This window comes from Kogia breviceps, chromosome 7, assembly GCF_026419965.1.
Source record: "Kogia breviceps isolate mKogBre1 chromosome 7, mKogBre1 haplotype 1, whole genome shotgun sequence".
NCBI classification, from domain to species: Eukaryota; Metazoa; Chordata; class Mammalia; order Artiodactyla; family Physeteridae; genus Kogia; species Kogia breviceps.
This window is the reverse complement of record NC_081316.1, coordinates 63196754-63218179: the sequence shown is the minus strand read 5'-3', so window position 1 is coordinate 63218179 and position 21426 is coordinate 63196754. Positions and strand designations below refer to the sequence as shown.

General features: G+C 38.0%; 1 protein-coding gene across 4 annotated transcripts in view; it reads right to left on the bottom strand.

Moving 5' to 3' along the window:
* PAK1 (p21 (RAC1) activated kinase 1) overlaps nt 1-21426 on the bottom strand; it is a 150100-nt gene that overhangs the window by 44709 nt on the left and 83965 nt on the right. For all 4 annotated transcript variants that reach the window (XM_067038432.1, XM_059069512.2, XM_059069514.2 and 1 more), the window contains exons 3-5: nt 12256-12356; nt 11604-11751; nt 7828-7865 (exon numbers count right to left, since the gene is read on the bottom strand). In XM_067038432.1, coding sequence (XP_066894533.1) covers nt 7828-7865; nt 11604-11751; nt 12256-12356 — 287 coding nt within the window. The remainder of the gene's footprint in view (nt 1-7827; nt 7866-11603; nt 11752-12255; nt 12357-21426) is intronic.

Below are 21426 nucleotides of genomic sequence, written 5' to 3'. Positions count from 1 at the left end.
TAAAAAATACAAACACATGGAGGCTAAACAATACACTACTAAATAACCAAGAGGTCACTGAAGAAATCATAGAGGAAATCAAAAAATACTGAAAAACAAATGACAATGAAAACACGATGATCCAAAATCTATGGGATGCAGCAAAAGCAGTTCTAAGAGGGAAGTTTATAGCAATACAATCCTACCTCAAGAAACAAGAAACATCTCAAATAAACAACCTAACCTTACACGTAAAGCAATTAGAGAAAGAAGAACAAAAGACCCCCAACGTTAGCAGAAGGAAAGAAATCATAAAGATCAGATCAGAAATAAATGAAATAGAATGAAGGAAACAATAGCAAAGATCAATGAAACTAAAAGCTGGTTCTTTGAGAGTCATGTACCAAAATGTTCATTGCAGCACTATTTACAATAGCCAGGAGATGGAAGAAACCTAAGTGTCCATCATTGGATGAATGGATAAGGAAGATGTGGCACATATATACAATGGAATATTACTCAGCCATAAAAAGAAACAAAATTGAGTTATTTGTAGTGAGGTGGATGGAACCAGAGTCTTTCATACAGAGTGAAGTAAGTCAGAAAGAGAAAAACAAATACTGTATGCTAACACATATATATGGAATCTAAGAAAAAAAATGTCATGAAGAACCTAGGGGTAAGAAAGGAATAAAGACACAGACCTACTAGAAAATGGACTTGAGGATACAGGGAGGGGGAAGGGTAAGCTGTGACAAAGTGAGAGAGTGGCATGGACATATATACACTACCAAACATAGAATAGATAGCTAGTGGGAAGCAGCTGCATAGCACAGGGAGATCAGCTCGGTGGTTTGTGACCACCTAGAGGGGTGGGATAGGGAGGGTGGGAGGGAGGGAGATGCATGAGGGAAGAGATATGGGAACATACATATATCTATAACTGGTTTACTTTGTTATAAAGCAGAAACTAACACAACATTGTAAAGCAATTATACTCCAATAAAGATGTTTAAAAAAGAAAGCTGGTTCTTTGAGATGATAAACAAAATTGATAAACCATTAGCCAGACTCAGAAAGAAAAAAAGGGAGAAGACTCAAATCAACAGAATTAGTAATGGAAAAGGAGAAGTAACAACTGACACTGCAGAAATACAAAAGATCATGAGAGATTACTACAAGCAACTCTATGCCAATAAAATGGACAATCTGGAAGAAATGGACAAATTCTTAGAAAAGCACAACCTTCCAAGACTGAACCAGGAAGAAACAGAAAATATAAACTGACCAATCACAAGCACTGAAAGTGAGACTCTGCTTAAAAATCTTCCAACAAACAAAACCCCAGGACCAGATGGCTTCACAGGCGAATTCTCTCAAAAATTTAGAGAAGAGCTAACACCTATCCTTCTCAAACTCTTCCAAAATATAGCAGAGGGATGAACACTCCCAAACTCTTTCTATGAGACCACCATCACCCTGACACCAAAACCAGACAAAGATGTCACAAAGAAAGAAAACTACAGGCCAGTATCACTGATGAACATAGATTCAAAAATCCTCAACAAAATACTAGCAAACAGAATCTAACAGCACATCAAAAGGATCATACACCATGATCAAGTGTGTTTTACCCCAGGAATGCAATGATTCTTCAATATACGCAAATCAATCAATGTGATACACCACATTAACAAATTGAAGGATAAAAACCATATGATCATCTCAATAGATGCAGAAAAAGCTTTCGACAAAATTCAACAGTCATTTATGATAAAAACCATCCAAAAGTAGGCATAGAGGGAACTTACCTCAACATAATAAAGGCCATATATGACAAACCAACAGTCAACATCGTTCTCAATGGTGAAAAACTGAAACCATTTCCACCAAAATCAAGAACAAGACAAGGTTGTCCACTCTCACCACTATTATTCAATATAGTTTTGAAAGTTTTAGCCACAGCAATCAGAGAAGAAAAAGAAATAAAAGGAATCCAAATCAGAAAAGAAGAAGTAAAGCCGTCACTGTTTGCAGATGACATGATACTATACATAGAGAATCCTAAAGATGCTAACAGAAAACTACTAGAGCTAAACAATGAATTTGGTATAGTAGCAGGATACAAAATTAATGCACAGAAATCTCTTGCATTCCTATACACTAATGATGAAAAATCTGAAAGAGAAATTAAGGAAACACTCCCATTTACCATTTCAAGAAAAGAATAAAATGCCTAGGAATAAACCTACCTAAAGGGACAAAAGACCTGTATGCAGAAAACTATAAGACACTGATGAAAGAAATTAAAGATGATACAAACAGATGGAGATATATACCATGTTTTTTTTTTTTTTTTTTTTTTGTGGTACGCGGGCCTCTCACTGTTGTGGCCTCTCCCGTTGCGGAGCACAGGCTCCAGACGCGCAGGCTCAGCGGCCATGGCTCACGGGCCCAGCCGCTCCGCGGCACGTGGGATCTTCCCAGACCGGGGCACGAACCCATGTCCCCTGCATCGTCAGGCAGATTCTCTACCACTGTGCCACCAGGGAAGCCCATACCATGTTTTTTGATTGGAAGATTCAACATCGTGAAAATGACTATACTACCCAAAGCAATCTACAGATTCAATGCAATTCCTATCAAACTACCAATGGCATTTTTCAGAGAACTAGAACAAAAAATTACACAATTTGTATGGAAACATAAAAGACCCCAAATAGCCAAAGCTATCTTGAGAAAGAAAAACGGAGCTGGAGGAATCAGTCTCCCTAACCTCAGACTATACTACAAAGCTACAGTAATCAATACAGTATGGTACTGGCACAAAAACAGAAATATAGATCAATGGATCAGGATAGAAAGCCCAGAAATAAACCCATGCACATATGGTCACCTTATTTTCGATAAAGGAGGCAAGAATATACAGTGGAGAAAAGACAGCCTATTCAATAAGTGGTGCTGGGAAAACTGGACAGCTAGCTACATGTAAAAGAATGAAATTAGAACACTCCCTAACACCATTTACAAAAATAAACTGCAAATGGATTAAAGACCTAAATGTAAGGCCAGACACTATAAAACTCCAAGAGGAAAACAGGCAGAACACTCTATGACATAAATCACAGCAAGATCCTTTTTGACACACCTCCTAGAGAAATGGAAATAAAAACAAAAATAAACAAATGGGACCTAATGAAACTTAAAAGCTTTTGCACAGCAAAGGAAACCATAAACAAGACCAAAAGACAACCCTCAGAATGGGAGAAAATATTTGCAAATGAAGCAACTGACAAAGGATTAATCTCCAAATTTACAAGCAGCTCATGCAGCTCAATATCAAAAAAACACACTACCCAATCCAAAAATGGGCAGAAGACCTAAATAGACATTTCTCCAAAGAAGATATACAGATTGCCAATAAACAATTTGGCAGTTGCCAAACAAAAAAAGAATGCTCAACATCACTAATCATTAGAGAAATGCAAATCAAAACTACAGTGAGGTATCACCTCACACCAATCAGAATGGCAATCATCAAAAAATCTACAAACAATAAATGCTGGAGAGGGTGTGATGAAAAGGGAACACTCTTGCACTGTTGGTGGAAATATAAATTGATACAGCCACTATGGAGAACAGTATAGAGGCTCCTTAAAAAACTAAAAATAGAACTACCATACGACCCAGCAATCCCACTACTGGGCATATACCCTGAGAAAACCATAATTCAAAAACAGTCATGTGCCAAAATGTTCATTGCAGCTCTATTTACAATAGCCAGGACATGGAAGCAACCTAAGTGTCCATCGACAGATGAATGGATAAAGAAGTTGTGGCACATATATACAATGGAATATTACTCAGCCATAAAAGGAAACGAAATTGAGTTATTTGTAGTGAGGTGAACAGACCTACAGTCTGTCATACAGACTGAAGTAAGTCAGAAAGAGAAAAACAAATACCGTATGCTAACACATATATATGGAATCTAAAAAAAAAAAAAAAAAAGGTTCTGAAGAACCTAGGGGCAGTCCAGGAATAAAGTCGCAGACGTAGAGAATGGACTTGAGGACATGGGGAGGGCGAAGGGTAAGCTGGGATGAAGTGAGAGAGTGGCATGGGCTTATATATACTACCAAATGTAAAATACATAGCTAGTGGGAAGCAGCCACATAGCACAGGGAGATCAGCTCAGTGCTTTGTGACAACCTAGGGGGTGGGATAGGGAGGGTGGGAGTGAGATGCAAGAGGGAGGAGATATGGGGACATATGTAAATGTATAGCTGATTCATTTATAAAGCAGAAACTAACATACCATAGTAAAGCAATTATACTCCAATAAACATGTTTAAAAAAATAAAAATTAAAGAAAATACTTCCTTAGCTCCAGCACAGAGTCCAAGTTCTTTCGCCTGACATGATGGATCCTTAACAACTTGGCTTTTGTTCATGCTACCTCACAGAAGAAAGCATTGATTGCCCTTTTCTCTGGCTGGTATCATTGCCTATGTTTACCTGAAACTGTATTATCAATCTTTGTTTACGTGTTCTGATTCCTCACTGAACTGTGAGATCAAGAGCAATGACCTTACCTGCCGTTGATCTTGGGCACTCAAAAAACCTATCACATAATAGGTGATCATTTTATAAATGAGAATTCAGGCACTTAAGTGCTGTGTAATCTGGGAGATGGATCTCAGACCAATGAGCCACAAATAAAAGAGTTTTAGAGCTAGAAGCAACCTTAAAGGTTATGTTTATTAAATGAACTAATTGTTAGGGCCCAAGAACCTTGTGCAAACTAGTCTGTACTACCAAGCAGAATAAATCACTCCATGAAATATGACCCCCATTGTACATTATTCATGTACCCCCTCTTGCAGCCCTTATCCTTCTATTCTGATGTTAATTTTTTCTCAAGGACTAAGATACTGTAAAATTTATCTGTGTATCACTAACACCTGGGCACAAAGAAAGTGCTAAGTAAATATCTATGGTATGACTGTATAAATGAATGCTGAAGAGAACTGAATTTTGTTTTATTTTTATATTTTTTTTTTGGTGGTATGCGGGCCTCTCACTGTTGTGGCCTCTCCTGTTGCGGAGCACAGGCTCCGGACGTGCAGGCTCAGCGGCCATGGCTCACGGACCCAGCCACTCCGCAGCATGTGGGATCTTCCCGGACCGGGGCACGAACCCGTATCCCCTGCATCGGCAGGCGGACTCTCAACCACTGCGCCACCAGGGAAGCCCGAGAACTGAATTTCGTATTGGTTTCTACTACTAACTCATTCCAGGATAGGGAGCAAGTCACATAATCTCTCTGAGTCCCAATTTAACTTGTGTCATAGAGGCTACAATCTCATCCAATTATTTCCCAGATCAACTGGAAAGATCTGTGTGAAACCAATATGGAAAACAATGCCATGCTACCACAGTACAAACCATATCCCCCATGTGAAACTAGTAAGAAAATAAAGAGGACTGAGCCACAGGGAGAATTCTGAATTGGGGGAGAAAAATGTCCTTTATAGCCTGGTAAACCAGTACAGGTTTTTACCAAGCAGGTGTTATCCTCTCTGCCATATGGCATGAGCCCAAGGGCCCCTCCTCCTCATTAAGGAACAACAGACCTAAGGCTTTACTGCAGTCTCCTTTATAAGACCTCTCTGACATCTTCTTTCTCAGTTCCCTGCCACAGTGAAAAAAATCCAGGACAGGGACTCAGAAGACCCTAGTTCTAATCTGGTTGTGCCACAATAGCAATTATGAGCCTTCAGGAAAGTCTGTTTTCCTACCTGTGAAGTGGGGATGCTAATCTCTTCACAAAGTAATTGTGAAGACTAATTATGCTAACATACATAAAGTTACTAGCACAGTGCCTGGCAGTATTAGCTACACAATAAATAATAGCTGTTACTCCTCCTATAAAGGCATAAAGACATTTGTGCCACAAGGCACAGCTCAGCTTTGGTTAAGGCCCCTTCTTCAATAATCTACAGTTCAATAATGCGGAGAAACTCCCAAGGATCTTAACATTAGCAAATTCTTCCCCACCTTTTAATTGTATCTATTCCATCTGATGAAAGAATGAATCAGGGGAAAGTAATGCAGACTGGGAATCAGATACCTACTGCCATTAACCATTCTCAATTTCAGTTTTATCATAGATTATACAAGGATAATAACCCACCTCATTAAACTCCTATGAAGATTAAAAAAGGTAGTGAATAAGAAAGGACTCAGTATGCTACAAGGCAATGGACATGTGAACATTTTTTATCATTGATTACAGTATAAATGACTCAGAATAAACCAATCCCCATTGCTGGAAGCATGATTCAAAGTATTTGGATGGTGACTCAGTATTGTGTTAGAATGTATGACTCCCCTACTTAAAATTCTTCAATAGCTTCTCATTACCTTTAAGATAAAGTTAAAATTCCTACATGATCTGACTTGCCTACCCTCCCCTCCTCACCACCCACCTCTAGTCCCTTCACAGTTCACATTCCAATCATAACAAACCACTTGCAGTTCTCTGTACAAGCCTACCTCACGAACCTCCTTGTCTTGGCACATGCTAATTATTCTCTGTCGGGAATACACCTGTTCTTCATAATTCTTCCCCAAGATAACTAATTCAGCGCAGACTGCACCATCAAGAAGCTTTCTTTATACACCTAACCTTTTTTTTTTTTTTTTGGCCGTACGCGGGCCTCTCACTGTTGTGGCCTCTCCCGTTGAGGAGCACAGGCTCAGGACACGCAGGCTCACGGCCATGGCTCACGGGCCCAGCCACTCCTCAGCATGTGGGATCTTCCTGGACCGGGGCATGAACCCATGCCCCCTGCATCGGCAGGCGGACTCTCAACCACTGCACCACCAGGGAAGCCCTACACCCAACCTTTTATTCAGTAAATTGTTACTTGCCAGATGCCAGGGATCCAGTAATTGACAAGTCAGACATAGCCCCTGGCCTCATGAAGTTTTAGCATGCTGCACTTTAACTGTTTGTGCCTTCGTGTCACTTACAGGATTAGGAGATTCTTAGGAGTTGGGACAATGCCTGATTCATCCCTATATTGCCACTTCTCCACACAGGACCTGGCATAGAATAGGGGCTTTGCAAATGTTTAGTAAATCAACATGAAATAACCAACTTGGCACAAGAGACAACACTGGACATAAAGGATAGCAGTATTCTAGTATATAAGTCACAGCTTACTAGTCATAAGACCCTTTTGGATATATCAACATCTCATCTCATAATCTGCCTTGGAAAACAGAATGTGTAAGTTATGAAAGGCAGAGGGAGCTTTGAGGTCACCAATGACCCCCATCACATCCCTTCAAGTGATAGGGCACGTGCATTACAACTTCAGAGGACAGAATGAATGACCTTAAATTAATACAATCTGCTCCCTTCAACAATTAGCCCTAATCCTGCTTTTGTAGACTCAACCAACCCAAAAGAAAGAATTCTCCTCTAAGTGCAGCTATTTGAAGACATCTCCAAGTAAAGTGTATCATTCTCATTTATTGATGAAAAAACTGAAGCTCAGAAAGGCGAACTGGCTTTCCTAAGGGTGAAAGTGAAAACTGAAAATTGAGCCTAGCAGCCAGTTCTTCTGGTTCCAGGGTTAGGATTTCTAGAACATTCATAAATTAAAGCTGGAAGGGATGCCTATTGTTTATTAAGTCCAATTCCTTTACTCTGAGGCCCAGGGTGGGAAAGTGAGCAAGATGAGTAGCCCCCAGCCCAGGCTCTGCAACTACCACACTTGACTTGATCCCTAAAAAATCATACCTGCCCATATCAGAACAGAGGAAATAAAGGCTTACCAAAGTGTTAGAAGAATTATAATCCTCGGCTGATTTATCTGCAAAAGAAAAAAGACAAGGGACTCAGTCAGTAAACAATTACAGTTAATCCTTTCGAGACCTAAGGAAGTCTATTCACTAAAGCACTTGCCAAGGTCAGAATAATAACAGTGTTACTGCTACTATGGGCCCAACACCATTTTAAACACATTATACACATTACGTCCTCTAATCCTCACTACAGCTCTCAGTACTATTAGTATGTCCACTTTCACAGATTTGGAAACTGATGTTCAAAGAGAAGTAATTTGTCCACAAATTACTTAACACAAAGGTTATTAGGAGTCAAGATTTGAATCCTGGTCTAATTCTAAATACTAAGCTAGAACTATATCCACATCATCAGGCCTCAATGATCAAGGAAATTTCCTGCGTTGTAAGAGAAAGGGAAAGAATTCATGGCTGGCATCACCCTGAGCCATCTATAACAAATCATGACCAGCATGTGGCTTTAGCTTTTAGAAAGGATCCTTCTACATCCATGTCTATTCCCCACAAGGAGAGAAAGACTAAGCCTTAGGAAAAGAGATGCATTAGTCATGTCAAGTATAATTAAAGGCAGGGTCTTATTTCTAAGAATAGGTCCAAGCTCCTTCAATCAGATAATCACCATATTTTATTAATTCTGAGACATGTATTTTTGCACATTAACATCTCAGAAAGAGATGTGTTCTACAATCAAAAGTATTTCATGATTTAATTGGCAACTTCTTTTTTCTTTAGGGGCATGTAAAATAACGATGCACCTTACAATCAATGATATCTTAGACTTGATAAACTATGAAACAGACCCAATGGAAATCTTAGCAAGAAAATAAGTTTAAAGACCAAGTATTGTGTTTGGATTTATTCTTTAATTCCTAAAAGTCCAAGAAGAAATTGATTTCACCAGTTCACCACCAGTGGGAATTAAGGAGAAGAAATATTATATCAAATCCTACATCTTCCTCACCAAGAAACAAGCCCAGAGAATGTCCAAGATCTCAATACCATCATACATGAAAGTATCAGGTATAGCTTCTTTGGTCCTATGACAAATTATGAACCCATAAACTGTGACAATATGTTCATAAAACAAACCCTGAATAGCTAACTGTACTCTGGATAAATCAATTCAGGATATAGCTTAAACATAATTCACTTGTTTTTCTTGTCCAAAAGCACATTCTATACCAAGTGCAATACTATGCCTTCCTTGCACCACCCGCAACCTTATGTACTGCTAGTGTTTTTGAGGACTGGGTATTCCAGTAATAAATATATCTCCACGATATAAAAAATAAGTACGTTTGCTCCTTTTAAATGTGATGTACAACTTCTGTATATAAAAATCAAATTCTATAGCACAGAATGACAGAGCAGAAAGTACTTCCAATCCCTTCATTTTACAAATAAATAAACTAAGGTTCAGAGGAAAAGAAACTGGTTCAAGGTTACATAAATCAGCTGCAAAACCCAGAACCTGGCATTGTCAATCTAGTCTAGGCTTTGTTTATCACATTAGCTACTAGTTGGTACAGAAAATAAAGTGATGAAAAGACAGGAAACTTAACAAAAAATTGGCATGGAGGATTGTGCTTGGGCTTTTAGACAGCAAGGATTTAAAGGCCCAAGTTGAAAACACACTTCCAACACTGGTATATCACTCAACTGTTATGTTGAGGCTCTGTGAATAAGTCACTTAATTTCCCTGAGCCTAATTAATTTCCCTGAGTCTGCAAAATGGGGATAATGCTCTTGCATTTCCAATCTCCCAAGGCCATCATGAGAATCAAATGAGATGGTTTATGTGCAAGCATAACAAATTGAAGTAGTGTTATCATAATTAATAGTATGAGAAGAAAGGAAATAGGAAAATGAGAGACAGGATATTAAAAATAACTGTGCCATAAACAACAAGGTCCTATGTATAATACAGAGAACTATAATCAGTATCCTATAAAAAACGATAATGGAAAAGAATATTTTAAAAAAAGAATGTATTTATAACTGAATCACTTTGCTGTACAGCAGTAATTAACACATTGTAAATCAACTATACTTCAATTTAAAACAAATTTTTTTTAAAGTGCCAAATACACAGTTTTGCTTGGAGCTGCCTTGGTCTTCAACTTACAGAAAACAAAAAATCCCTCAGGTGTGTGTGCATCTGCACACACACACACATACACATATTTGCACAAATTTATACACACAGAAGTAGCTGTATGGACACATATCTATACATTCTGTACGTATACACTCAACGTTATTCATTTATGCATGCATGGAGGAACATATACACAATTACCTGAATGTGTATATCTATACCCATATTCACTCATAAATACTTAAGTGGACTTTAATTCCAAACATATGCAAACCCACATAGCTATGCTTCCATATACATAAATAGTATTTGTACACATCTACACACATACACATAAAAACAGATTCTTTGAAAGACTTTGCTGCTGAGGCTTTCAAAGCCAGCTTCTAATCTGAAGTCTCCACAACAAACTCTTGAAAACATAAGCCATAATCTAGAAAACTTTCCTACCCATCACCTCTCAACCCCAATACTGCCTTGGAATAACCCAGTCCCTCAATGGAAGAAGTGAGACAGACCCAGCGGGCCCAGATATCAGGAAGGAAACATGCTAGGAACACGTATGACACTCTACTGGGCACCACTATGCAGCATGAGCAAAGCTGCAGTCTGTCATCCTCACCATCTGTGCCTACTGCTACAAGCCAAATACTTGCTGGGGAAAGCATCCTTCAAAATTAGCTAGTTCATCCTGGTTCTCACCTTTGCCAACAGTACTGCTCTTTGAAAGAGACGACATGAACACCAGAAAAAGCAATGGACTCAGAGTTAAGACCAGTGGTTAAGAGATCACTAATTTAGTCACATTAGAAAGGCATTTTGAGCTCTAATGTTTGCAAAACAAGGGGAAACTGGAAGTGGTATATACTAAGGATACTTCTTGCCAAAAATGTAGGCCTTCTTATGACTTGACTAAGAAAAGAAAAATTTCTCTGCTATGGAAGGACGTGCTCCAAATAGTTACTAGAAGGAAGTGGTAAACTGAAAAGGTACTGGTCCAGGAATTAGGAGACTTGGATTCTAATCCCAATTCTGCAATTAAAAACATTCTGAAAAACACAGTCCTTTATACATATAGAGAGAGTACATCTAAAGAACATTTATTATTACTGGACAGTTTTTCATTGGACTGATTGGACTGATAAAAATCAGTTCCTTGAGGAAGAAATTGGGCTTGCCTACTTAAATGGGTTATCACATAATAACCTACTTATATTGAAAATGATGATAATGATGGCTACATTTCCATGGTGCCGTTTTGAAACCTATAAAGAACTTTCTTATCAATGAGCTCATTTATCCTCATTACAACCTCTTGAGATAGGAATTATTATTCTCATTTTGAGGCTCAAATAAATGAAATGACTACTAGAACATAGTGAGTATCAGAATCTAGATCTTCTAGCACAAAGTCTATGTTCTTAACACGCAATATCACAGTACTTTTTCAAAACATGCAGTTTCAGAGTAAAGACTCAAGTTGGATGCAAAAACCCATCATTTTGGCTCTCAAATTCCAAAATTCCATCTTAGTGAAAGTGCCATCTCCACTCTTTTGAAAATGTTCTTCCTTCACCCCACACCAACAGGCATCTACTAAGATGAAAACCTCATTTTTCCTAGACTGCCCTGGACACAATCCCCATACCTGTAAAGCTCATGTACTTCTGGCTATTGGAGGTCTTCTTCGAGTTATAAAATTCTAATACATCCAGGACAGCCTGTGGGTTTTTCTTCTGCTCTGACTTAGTGATATTTGATGTCTGAAGCAAGCGGGCCCACTGCTCTGGCATCCCCTACAAGAGAGACATGCAAGGCTGTCAGCAAGGCATAATCACAGGGGATCCTGAATGAAATTCAGAACTAACTCTGATAACTGATGGCAGCTAAAGATGAGTTTAGTCATTCCTTTCTCTCTGCCCTCAGAGTTCCACACAGGCCTCTCTTATAACGCATATCTTACTATATCTGTCATTTCTTGCAGTATTTGCCCCTTCACCAGGCTATTCCTCCTTTAGAGCAGGAATCATGTCTGATTTGTCTCTGGATCATCAGTGCCCAGCACAGAGCCTGACACCAAGGGGCCACTTAACCGAGGTCTATTTAAGGAATAGAGATTCAAAGGCTTCTCTAGTACAATTCTGGAGGGGAGGAACGTGTCCCTCTCATTACTATAAGAAGATAGCAATGAGTGTCTCGGGCAAAGATAGAGGCATCAGGAAGTCTCGAAAGGATTAAATCTAACAGTGCATAGCCAGAACTCTGAAAGACCAAATGTCTTTCTGTGACCCAGGACTTACTGTAAACTCGCCTGTGACAGCATCAAAACCAACGTGAATCGTGTGCTCAAAATCTGAAGGAAGAGAAATCTCTGGCCGTTCCTTCTCCTTCTTTTTATTTGCTGTAAGAGACACAGGAAAAAGGAGATAAAAAACAAGGAAATTACTACATTTTTAGGCTTCTTTAGCTCTTTGTTGAGCTCTAAGCTCCTTTAGAGGCCAAGGACTGTGATACAAATTCACATGTGTATTTACAGAGCCCAATGCCAGACCTAGATTGGAGTAGATGCTCAATGCATGATTAAAGGCTTAATTTTTCTTTGAACTAAAGTAAAGCAGGAGCAGAAAGAACATTCATCAGAATGTCCTGGTTCTACCATTAATGAGTCAGTTGACCCAGAGCAAGTCACTTCCTTTTTTCTGAACCCTGGTTTCCCCATCTGCAAAATGAGAAGACTCAAGTAGATGGTCTCTAAAGAGCCTTCCAACCCAGACATCCTACATTCTATGAGCTTATATAACCTGCTTCTGCCTGTTTGATCCTTGATTATGGACCACTTTAAGGTTCCCTACATTACAGAATTTTAGATTTGGAAATTGTTTTAATTAAATGAATAGCTAATATTTTATCATGTGCAATGATTCAAGTTCCTTCTTTTTTCTATTATAGTTGATTTACAATGTTATATTAGTTTCAGGTGAACAACACTGTAATTCAATATTTCTATAGATTATACTCCTTTTAAAGTTATTATAAAATATTGGCTATATGCCCTGTGCTGTAAAGTATGTCCTTGTATCTTATATATTAATTCAAGTTCTTTATTAATATTCACTGTAGCCTCAAAACAATCCTATCAGTTAGGTACTGTCATCCTTATTCTGCAGATAAAGAAACTAAAGCACAGAGACTAAGTTATTTGCCCAAGATCAAATGGTTAGTAACTGGCAGCAGTCAGACCCAAATCCAGGCAGTCTGGTCCAGGCCCTGAGCACTAAACCACTATACTATGCTGTTTCCCTAGGCTACAACCTTAAAGAATCACTAACTCTGAATATTTGTAATCATCAAGGGTGTTGCATACAGTAGGTGTTCACTAAGGTTCTGCTGATCTGGCACAAAAATCTTCAATATTTAAAGAGTTGTCATGCCCTTGTCGTACCCTTGTATTCCGCCAAGATTCATATGTTCTAACTCCCAGTACCTCAGAATGTGACTTTATTTGGAAACAGAGTCATTGCAGATATAATTATTTTAAATATGATTAGGTCAAATTGGAGTAGGTTCAGCCCCCTAATCCAGTCAATGTTCTTATAAAAAGGGGATATTTGAAGACAAACATACACAAGGAGAACACCTTATGAAGATAAAGACAGAGATCAGAGCAATGCTTCTTCAAGCCCAACAAATCACCAGAAGCTAGGGGAGAGGAATGGAACAGATTTTTCCTCACAGCTCTCAGAAGGAATCAACCCTACAAACACCTTGATCTTAGACTTCTAACCTCCAAAACTGAAACAATAAATTTCTGTTGTTTAAGACCCCTAGTTTGTGGTAATTTGTTGCAGCAGCTCTAGCAAACTAATATAATCCTTTTCCAAATAAAAAGAGTTTCTGGCCTTGGTATTAGCTAGACCTGGTCCACTGGAGCCTCAAAACAACCGTGTGACAAGTAGGGTAGTGATTTTGGTGCCCATTTGACAGAAGAAGCCAGAGGTTCCAAGAAGTTAAGTAGCCTGCCCAATGTTACAGAGCAAGTTAGAAGCAGATCTGGGGCCAAGACTGAGGTCTTCGGACTCCCAATCCCAAGGCCTTTGTATTCTGTTACACTACTATATATAAAATAGAAAACTAATAAGGACCTACTTTTTAGCACAGGGAACTCTACTCAATACTCTATAATGGCATATATTACATTATATAATAGTAATATATATTATTACCATGCTTTTAGAAAAGAATCTAGAAAAGAATGGATATATGTATATGTATACCAGATTCACTTTGCTGTACACCTGAAACTAACAAAACATTGTAAGTCAACTATACCCCAATAAAAATTTTAAAAAGAAAAGAAAAACTATAATTTCATACACACAAAAAACTCAACAATAAGAAAACGCAATTAATGAAATACGCAAAAGACCTGAAGAGACACGTCACCAAAGAAGATATATATAGAAAAGATACTCAATATCGTATCTCATTAGGGAATTGAAATTAAAACAACAATGAAAAACCACTACACACCTATTAGAATGGCCAAAATCCAAAACTGACAACACCAAATACTAACAAGAATATGGGGCAACAAGAATTTTCATTCACTAGTAGTGGGAATGCAAAATGGTACAGTCACTATGGAAGACATGTTGGCAGTTTCTCACAAAATTAAACATACTCTTACCATACAATCCAGCATTCGTGCTCCTTTGTTATTTACCCAAAAGAGCTGATAACTTGTTCACACAAAAACTTGCACGTGGATGCTTGCAGCAGCTCTATTTACAATTACCAAAACTTGGAAGCAACCAATGTGTCCTTCCATAGGTGAATGGATAAGTAAACTGTGATACATTCAGAAAATGGAATATTATTCAGCACTAAGAAGAAATGAGCTATCAAGCCGTGAAATGATAATGAGGAACCTTAAATACATATTACTAGGTGAAAGAAACCAATTTGAAAAGACTATATACCATATGCTTCCAACTATCTGACATTCTGGAAAAGGTAAAACTATGGAGACAGTATTAAGGAGTGGTTGCCACAGATGTGAGGGGAAGGAGGGATGAATTACCAGAGCACAGAGGAATTTTAGGGTGGTGAAACTATTCTATATGATACTATAATGGTGGATATTTGTCTTTATATACATACACTTGTTCAACTCACAGCTGTACAACACCAAGAGTGAACTCTAACGTAAAATACAGACTTAAGGTGAATATGATGTGTTGATGTAAGTTTATCTATTGTAATGTACCACCCTGGATACTGGGATATTGGTAGTGAGGTAAGTTGTACATATCTGTGGCAGGAGGTTCATAGGAAATCTGTATACTTTCCACTCAATATTTCTGTGAACCTAAAACTGCTCTAAAAAATAAACTCTTTTTTTTAAAGACTTTGAGAACTCTGCTCTACAGACTTACATCTTCTCCTTTATCTCCCACTACAGGCATACCTCATTTTACTATGCTTGGAGTTACTGCACTTCACAGATATTATACTTTTTTCAAATTGACGATTTATGGCAACCTTGCATTGTCAGATGATGGATAGCATATTTTAGCAATAAAATATTTTTTAATTAAGGTATGTACATTGTTTATTTAAACATAAATGTACACTTAATAGACTACAGTATAGTGTAAACATAAGTTTTATATGCACTTAGAAACCAAAAAAATTCATGTGACTCTTTTTATTGTGATTGCTCACTTTATTATGGTAGTGAGCATCACAATAAAACTGGAACTAAACCCACAGTATCTCCAAGGCATGCCTGTACTTATGTTTCACACATTCTACACCAAATACACTGAACCAGTGATGGTTCACCAAAAGTAATGGGTTTTTTCACACCTCCTCCTATTGTCTCAAGTTACTCCCTTTGCCTGTGAATACTGTCTTTCCCTTTCCCTTCCCTTGCCACCTCACCACACAAACCCTTTTATTTATTCTTGTCAGGTCTCAGCTTGAAGGTCATCTCTTCTGTGAAGTCTTCCCTGATCTCTAGGTTGGGGAGTTCTTCACTCTCCCCTCTGTTCCCACAGCACCATTATAGTAATTGCCTATTTTAAGGGTCTATTTTTCCAACCCGACTGAATTCTAAGTTCAGGGGCCATGTCCAATTTATTGCAAATCCCCAACAGCTAGCAAAAGCCAGACATAAAACAGGCGCTCAGACAATGAGTGAAGAAAGGAACAAACGATCAGACACCTAATTCAACCTGACAAGGAGTCTAAGGAATCTGCCTAAGACATGCAAATTCTCTCCAGGGCAGGAATAAATGTTCCATTTTTATCAGCTCTGACATGATTTTCACAATCCCGTTTTAAAATCCTGCTCTGCGGTAGCTCAGCACACTGGCCAAAAGATATTCTGAGGTCCTAATGCCTCCACAGACCCAACATAACCCTGATGATAGGCAGCAAAATGCAGTGGGGGTCAGGGGGGGACACACAAGAAGGTCTAGAATCCAAGCCAGTTTTGCCTCTACCACACCATACAGTCCAGGTGCTCAGCTTTCTCATCTGAACAATGGGGAGAATGAACTAGATGATCTTAAGTGCCCTTTCAGCTCCTACACTCCAAATGTCTTTGAAAACAGAAAGATCAGCACTCTCAAAGCCCTGTATCTACATTTCTTCCTGACACAGCATCCCACAGTTTTAATAGGTACTTCATATACATCATCTCATATAATCACCACAATCCTGAGAGTCAACTTTACTTGGAGATTAGGAAATTGAAGCATGGACTTGCCTACAGTTCTTGAAGTAATTCACATTCAAAAAGTGTGGCTTCAAGAGCCAAGGCCCTTTACATTCTACTACTTTACCTCCCCTAAAGAATTTCAAGTTGAATCAAGAAAACATACTTTGTTATAATGAGAAGAAATAACATTAAATAAGAACTTACCATGTATAAGATACTATAACCATAAAATATTTTCCTTAATTCTTATAATCCTCTGGGATACATTATTACTACTGGCATTTTACAGATGAGGAAACTAAAAAGCAGTTAAATAATTTGCTCAAGCTCATACAGCTAGTAAGAGCTGAGATTTGAACCCAGGTCTGCTTCCAAAGGTTCTTTCCTTAGTATCTTAGTGAGAACCATTTGCCTACATGCCAATTGCTAGGGTTTAAGCTATTTTTACACTTGGCAATTTCCCTTCCAGAAGCAGCTGCTTTGAGAAAGGGAATGCTTTATTACAGTTCATAAACGGTTCATTTATGACATAAGTCCATCTGTCTTACTCATAGCTAGAATGCATGGGACATGTCGCAGGGCTTTGGAATAGCTTTCTGTTCCTAAATTTCCTCTGATCTAGTCAATTAAAAGATTGTAGAGAAGAACACATGTTATTTTTATGCTTTACTTAGATTATTTTGATGTTTTACTTAGATTTTTGTTTTATAGTTATATATCTTATATTTTATATATTATTTCTATGATATGTTATTAATATGCCATATAATATACCATCACAGGCACAGAATGTCAAATACAAAACAAACTTCAGGAATGGAAACACAGAAAGACAGTGGCTCAGAGGATGAATAGCCTATAGAAAAGATCCCCAGGGAAATGAAATCACTTAACATATGAACATATAAAGAGTATCTGACATTTGTAGTTTTAAGAGGCTTACCTTTTTGGCCTCATTTTCAAATAGAGTATTTGTTCCAGAGGTCCAGGCCCACATCCAGAGCTTAGAATCCTGCTTCTGACATTACAGAGAACTCTTGAGAACTCCTTGGGAAACCTCTCCTTGGGTCTGTTTAGTCTCAGTGCACAAATTCTTTAATCTGGCCTTTCTAATAGCCCTATCTAAACCAACAGGAAATACAGGCTATATGTAGGAAGAGAAAGGTATTTTACCCCAGGACCATTCTTTAATTCTATCTTGGAGGAATCCCATTAAGAGTTGTTCTTTTGTAAATCTCATAACAACTCTTTAAGTGTTAATCACAGATTCCAAAAGAAAACCATGATTGCAAGCAATAATAGCCATAAAATTACAACCAACTCTTAACAAAGCTGCAGTTTGCATAACCTTTTTCACATCTTTAGTCTTATAAATCCATTCAGCAAGTCTATGAGATAAATATTATTATGTACCCATACTACTGGTAAGATAGGTGAGGTGAAGAAAGGTAGAGCAACTTACCAAAGGTCACAAAATTAGGGATGATCAGATAACCTCCAGTGCTTGAACTCCAATATAGCTGCTTCTACATGCACTATGCCTTCTGCAGACTAAGTGAGTATGAATGGAGGTCATTAAATGCAAATTTGTTTTAAAATAAGTTAAAAGAACTAACCAAATCAATTCTACTAAAGGCATTAGTCTGAACATCTCTAGGATGGGAGCCTTCAAACAGTACATGGTATCTGAGGACTTAGAAGAATTAAAGAGCACAGTCCAGAAGTCAAGAGACAATTGTTCAAATGCAGACTCCATGCACCACAACTATGTAGCATATGACCTTGGGCAAGTCCTTGACTCTCTGAGCACAAGAGTATCAGGGTTGTACAGTGGAAAGGCCCCTGGAATCATAGAAAAAAGCTATAATTGCAGATCAGTCACACCTAACCAGATGACCTTGGGCAAGTTACTCAAACTGAACTACCTCAGTTTACCGTCTACAAAGTGAAATATTTATCTCCCTGAAAAATTGCCACATTTCACAAACATCAAAGTTCCTAATATAATATGTGGTGACTAACAGGCATTCAATAAATAGTAGCTCAGTTACTGCTGTTACTATTTTATGGTTATTACTATTGTTTTTGTACTATTTGTTATTACTATTTTTATTACTATTATTCTTATTATTTTAAGGATTAACTAAGATAAAGAAAATGTACGTGCTGTGTAGAAGCTAAAGAGCTTTACAAACATGAGATCATTAATAAAAGAAAGTGTCAGAGTAAGATTTACCAACCCACTCATTAAGACAGTTTAGAAACTGTGGCTAAGGAAAAAGAAGAACGAATCATCTGATTTCATGAAACTAGAGATCACAGACTTGAGGATATAAAGTGAAAAAAGAAGCCTGCAAACCCATCCATCCTAATATTAACCCTATCTTTGGCCAAGTCCATTTGGCTTTCTGGTAACATGGGAAATGAGGCTGACATTGCAAAATCCCAGGTTGCAGTACAGCCATCCAAGTTTCAGCACAAATCACTGACCTTATTTATTTTTTTTTAAAGATTTATATTTAAGAAGCCCTTCTCATTGGTTCAGCTGAGCTAATCTAAGCTCAAGACAGTAAAACACTCCAAACTCGGAGAGATAAACACTGACGTAGTCCAGTTTAAAAATTAACTTTGCTAAACTCTTCCCAAGCTTGGAGAATTCCACTTCGGTTGTGAAAATGCAGCCAGGAAAAGATTCCAAACTAAATGCTACAGGATTTCTTAGAATAAACCAAAGACTCCAGATCCTAACCACAGGAACCAGGCTTTCCCACATGGAATTCTGCAACTCAGCGCCACCTATCACAGGCCCTCAATTACAGCTTCTTGCAATCATTTATGCATCCCCCCAGGCACACGCTGAAGCCACACTGGAGGTCAGCATTAATTAGGTAATGCCCACAGACATTCTACCCATTGCCAGCTCAAATCTCAACCACTAACGCAGCCCACAGAGAGCTCTTCTTTCTCATCTCCCAAATCCCTTTAGACCCCAAAACTACCCCTCTGGAAATTCTGGCTCCAAAAGTCTGGGTAGGATCTGGGCAACTGTATTTCAGAAAAGCACCATGAGTGAGTCGGATGTGTAATCTGGGTTGGGAACAACTAACAGAGATAGTATGTTGTGATGTAATAGATACTTTAGGAAGACTTAGTTCCATACTCATCCCTGCCACTTTCCAACTGTAAGACCTTGATCAATTTACTTTTCTCTAAGCCTCAGCCTCCCCAACTGAAAATGAGTTGTTACAGATATCGGATCAAACAAGAAATGAGGTTTCCCTTAAAAAACAAACAAACAAAAAAAAACCCTTCATATTTGTATAGTGTTTTAGAGTTTAGAAAATGCTTTTACATCCACTACGTCAAATGACAAAAGCCTACTCATGATATGGGATGGATGGGAATTATAATCATTCCCCCACTTTACAGTTAAGGATACAGGGATTAAAATAAATAGGTAAAAGGGCAAAAAATTCAGAGTTAATACATGTTAGAGGTAGGACTCAATCCAGACTAAGTCTAGTTCTAGCCCATTTCTCTGTATAGCTGGTATAAATTCTCAAATACTTCATGAAGGGCATACCACTTCAAAGACTGCCAACACTGCGGTGCATCCTTCTAGGACTAAGTTAAGCACAAAGCAGCAGGTCAACAAATGCTTATTGGTTGAATGATAAAATCAACAAGCACAAAATCAAGCTGAATAAAGTTTCCAAACAAAAGGAAAAAAATCATTTATTTCATTTTGATGTATGCATTAATTATGGCCATCTAAGGTCTTAAAGCAAAGGAGTGAAACCTATATGCTCAGGGTATATATAGGAAATACAAAACTAGGTGGTGAAAGAGAGGCCACTACATCATTTCACAAGAACTTCTTAGAACTCTATGCTTTCTATATCTATGCTTTGAATTTATAGAGCTACAGCTTTGATCTTGAGCTATGAGCCTTATTTTCAGACCAGATTTGGCCTAGGGTTACTCAGCAAGGATTTCCAGAAGAACCTCTGCATCTACAGTTTTATTGCTGAACAAAGTACTTCACAATGGCCTAGTTTTGTTTCACGTACATATACAACCTGATCCAACCTCATCTTTATATCTCATTTATGTAATTACAGCATTTCAAAACTATAAGAGACTGTATATGTCTACTGGCTTGACTCATTTTTTTAATTGTTTTTTATTGAATGAAAGATGCTTCAAATTTAGAGTGCTTTACAATTTTCAAAGGTTTCACACACGATTACTTTTTTTTTAACTTTTTATTTTATATTGGAGTATAGCCAATTAATAGGGTTGTGATAGTTTCAGGTGCACAGCAAAGCAACTCAGCCATACATATACATGTATCCTCACATGATTTCATATAACCCCATAATAGCCCTCTTTTTCCCATACCCCTATATTATCTCTTCCCCCTTCCCTCTCCCCACTGGTAACCACTAGTTTGTTCCCTAAATCTGAGTGACTCTAATATTTTAGATGAAGGCACTGAAGTCCAAAGACAAGTAACTGACCCAAACCAGGCAGCCAAATTATGAGAGAAGCAAGACTACAACACCAATATCCCAATCCCCATCTCCCCATTCAATACATAAGGTCATCCCTTCGGTTCCCAATGATGTCTAAACACTTCCATCAGCTGTTTTTTTTTAAACAGAATTTTATTGAGATATAATTCACATACTATACAATTCACCCAGAGTCTAAAATTCAGTGACTCAATACATTCATGGAGCTGGGG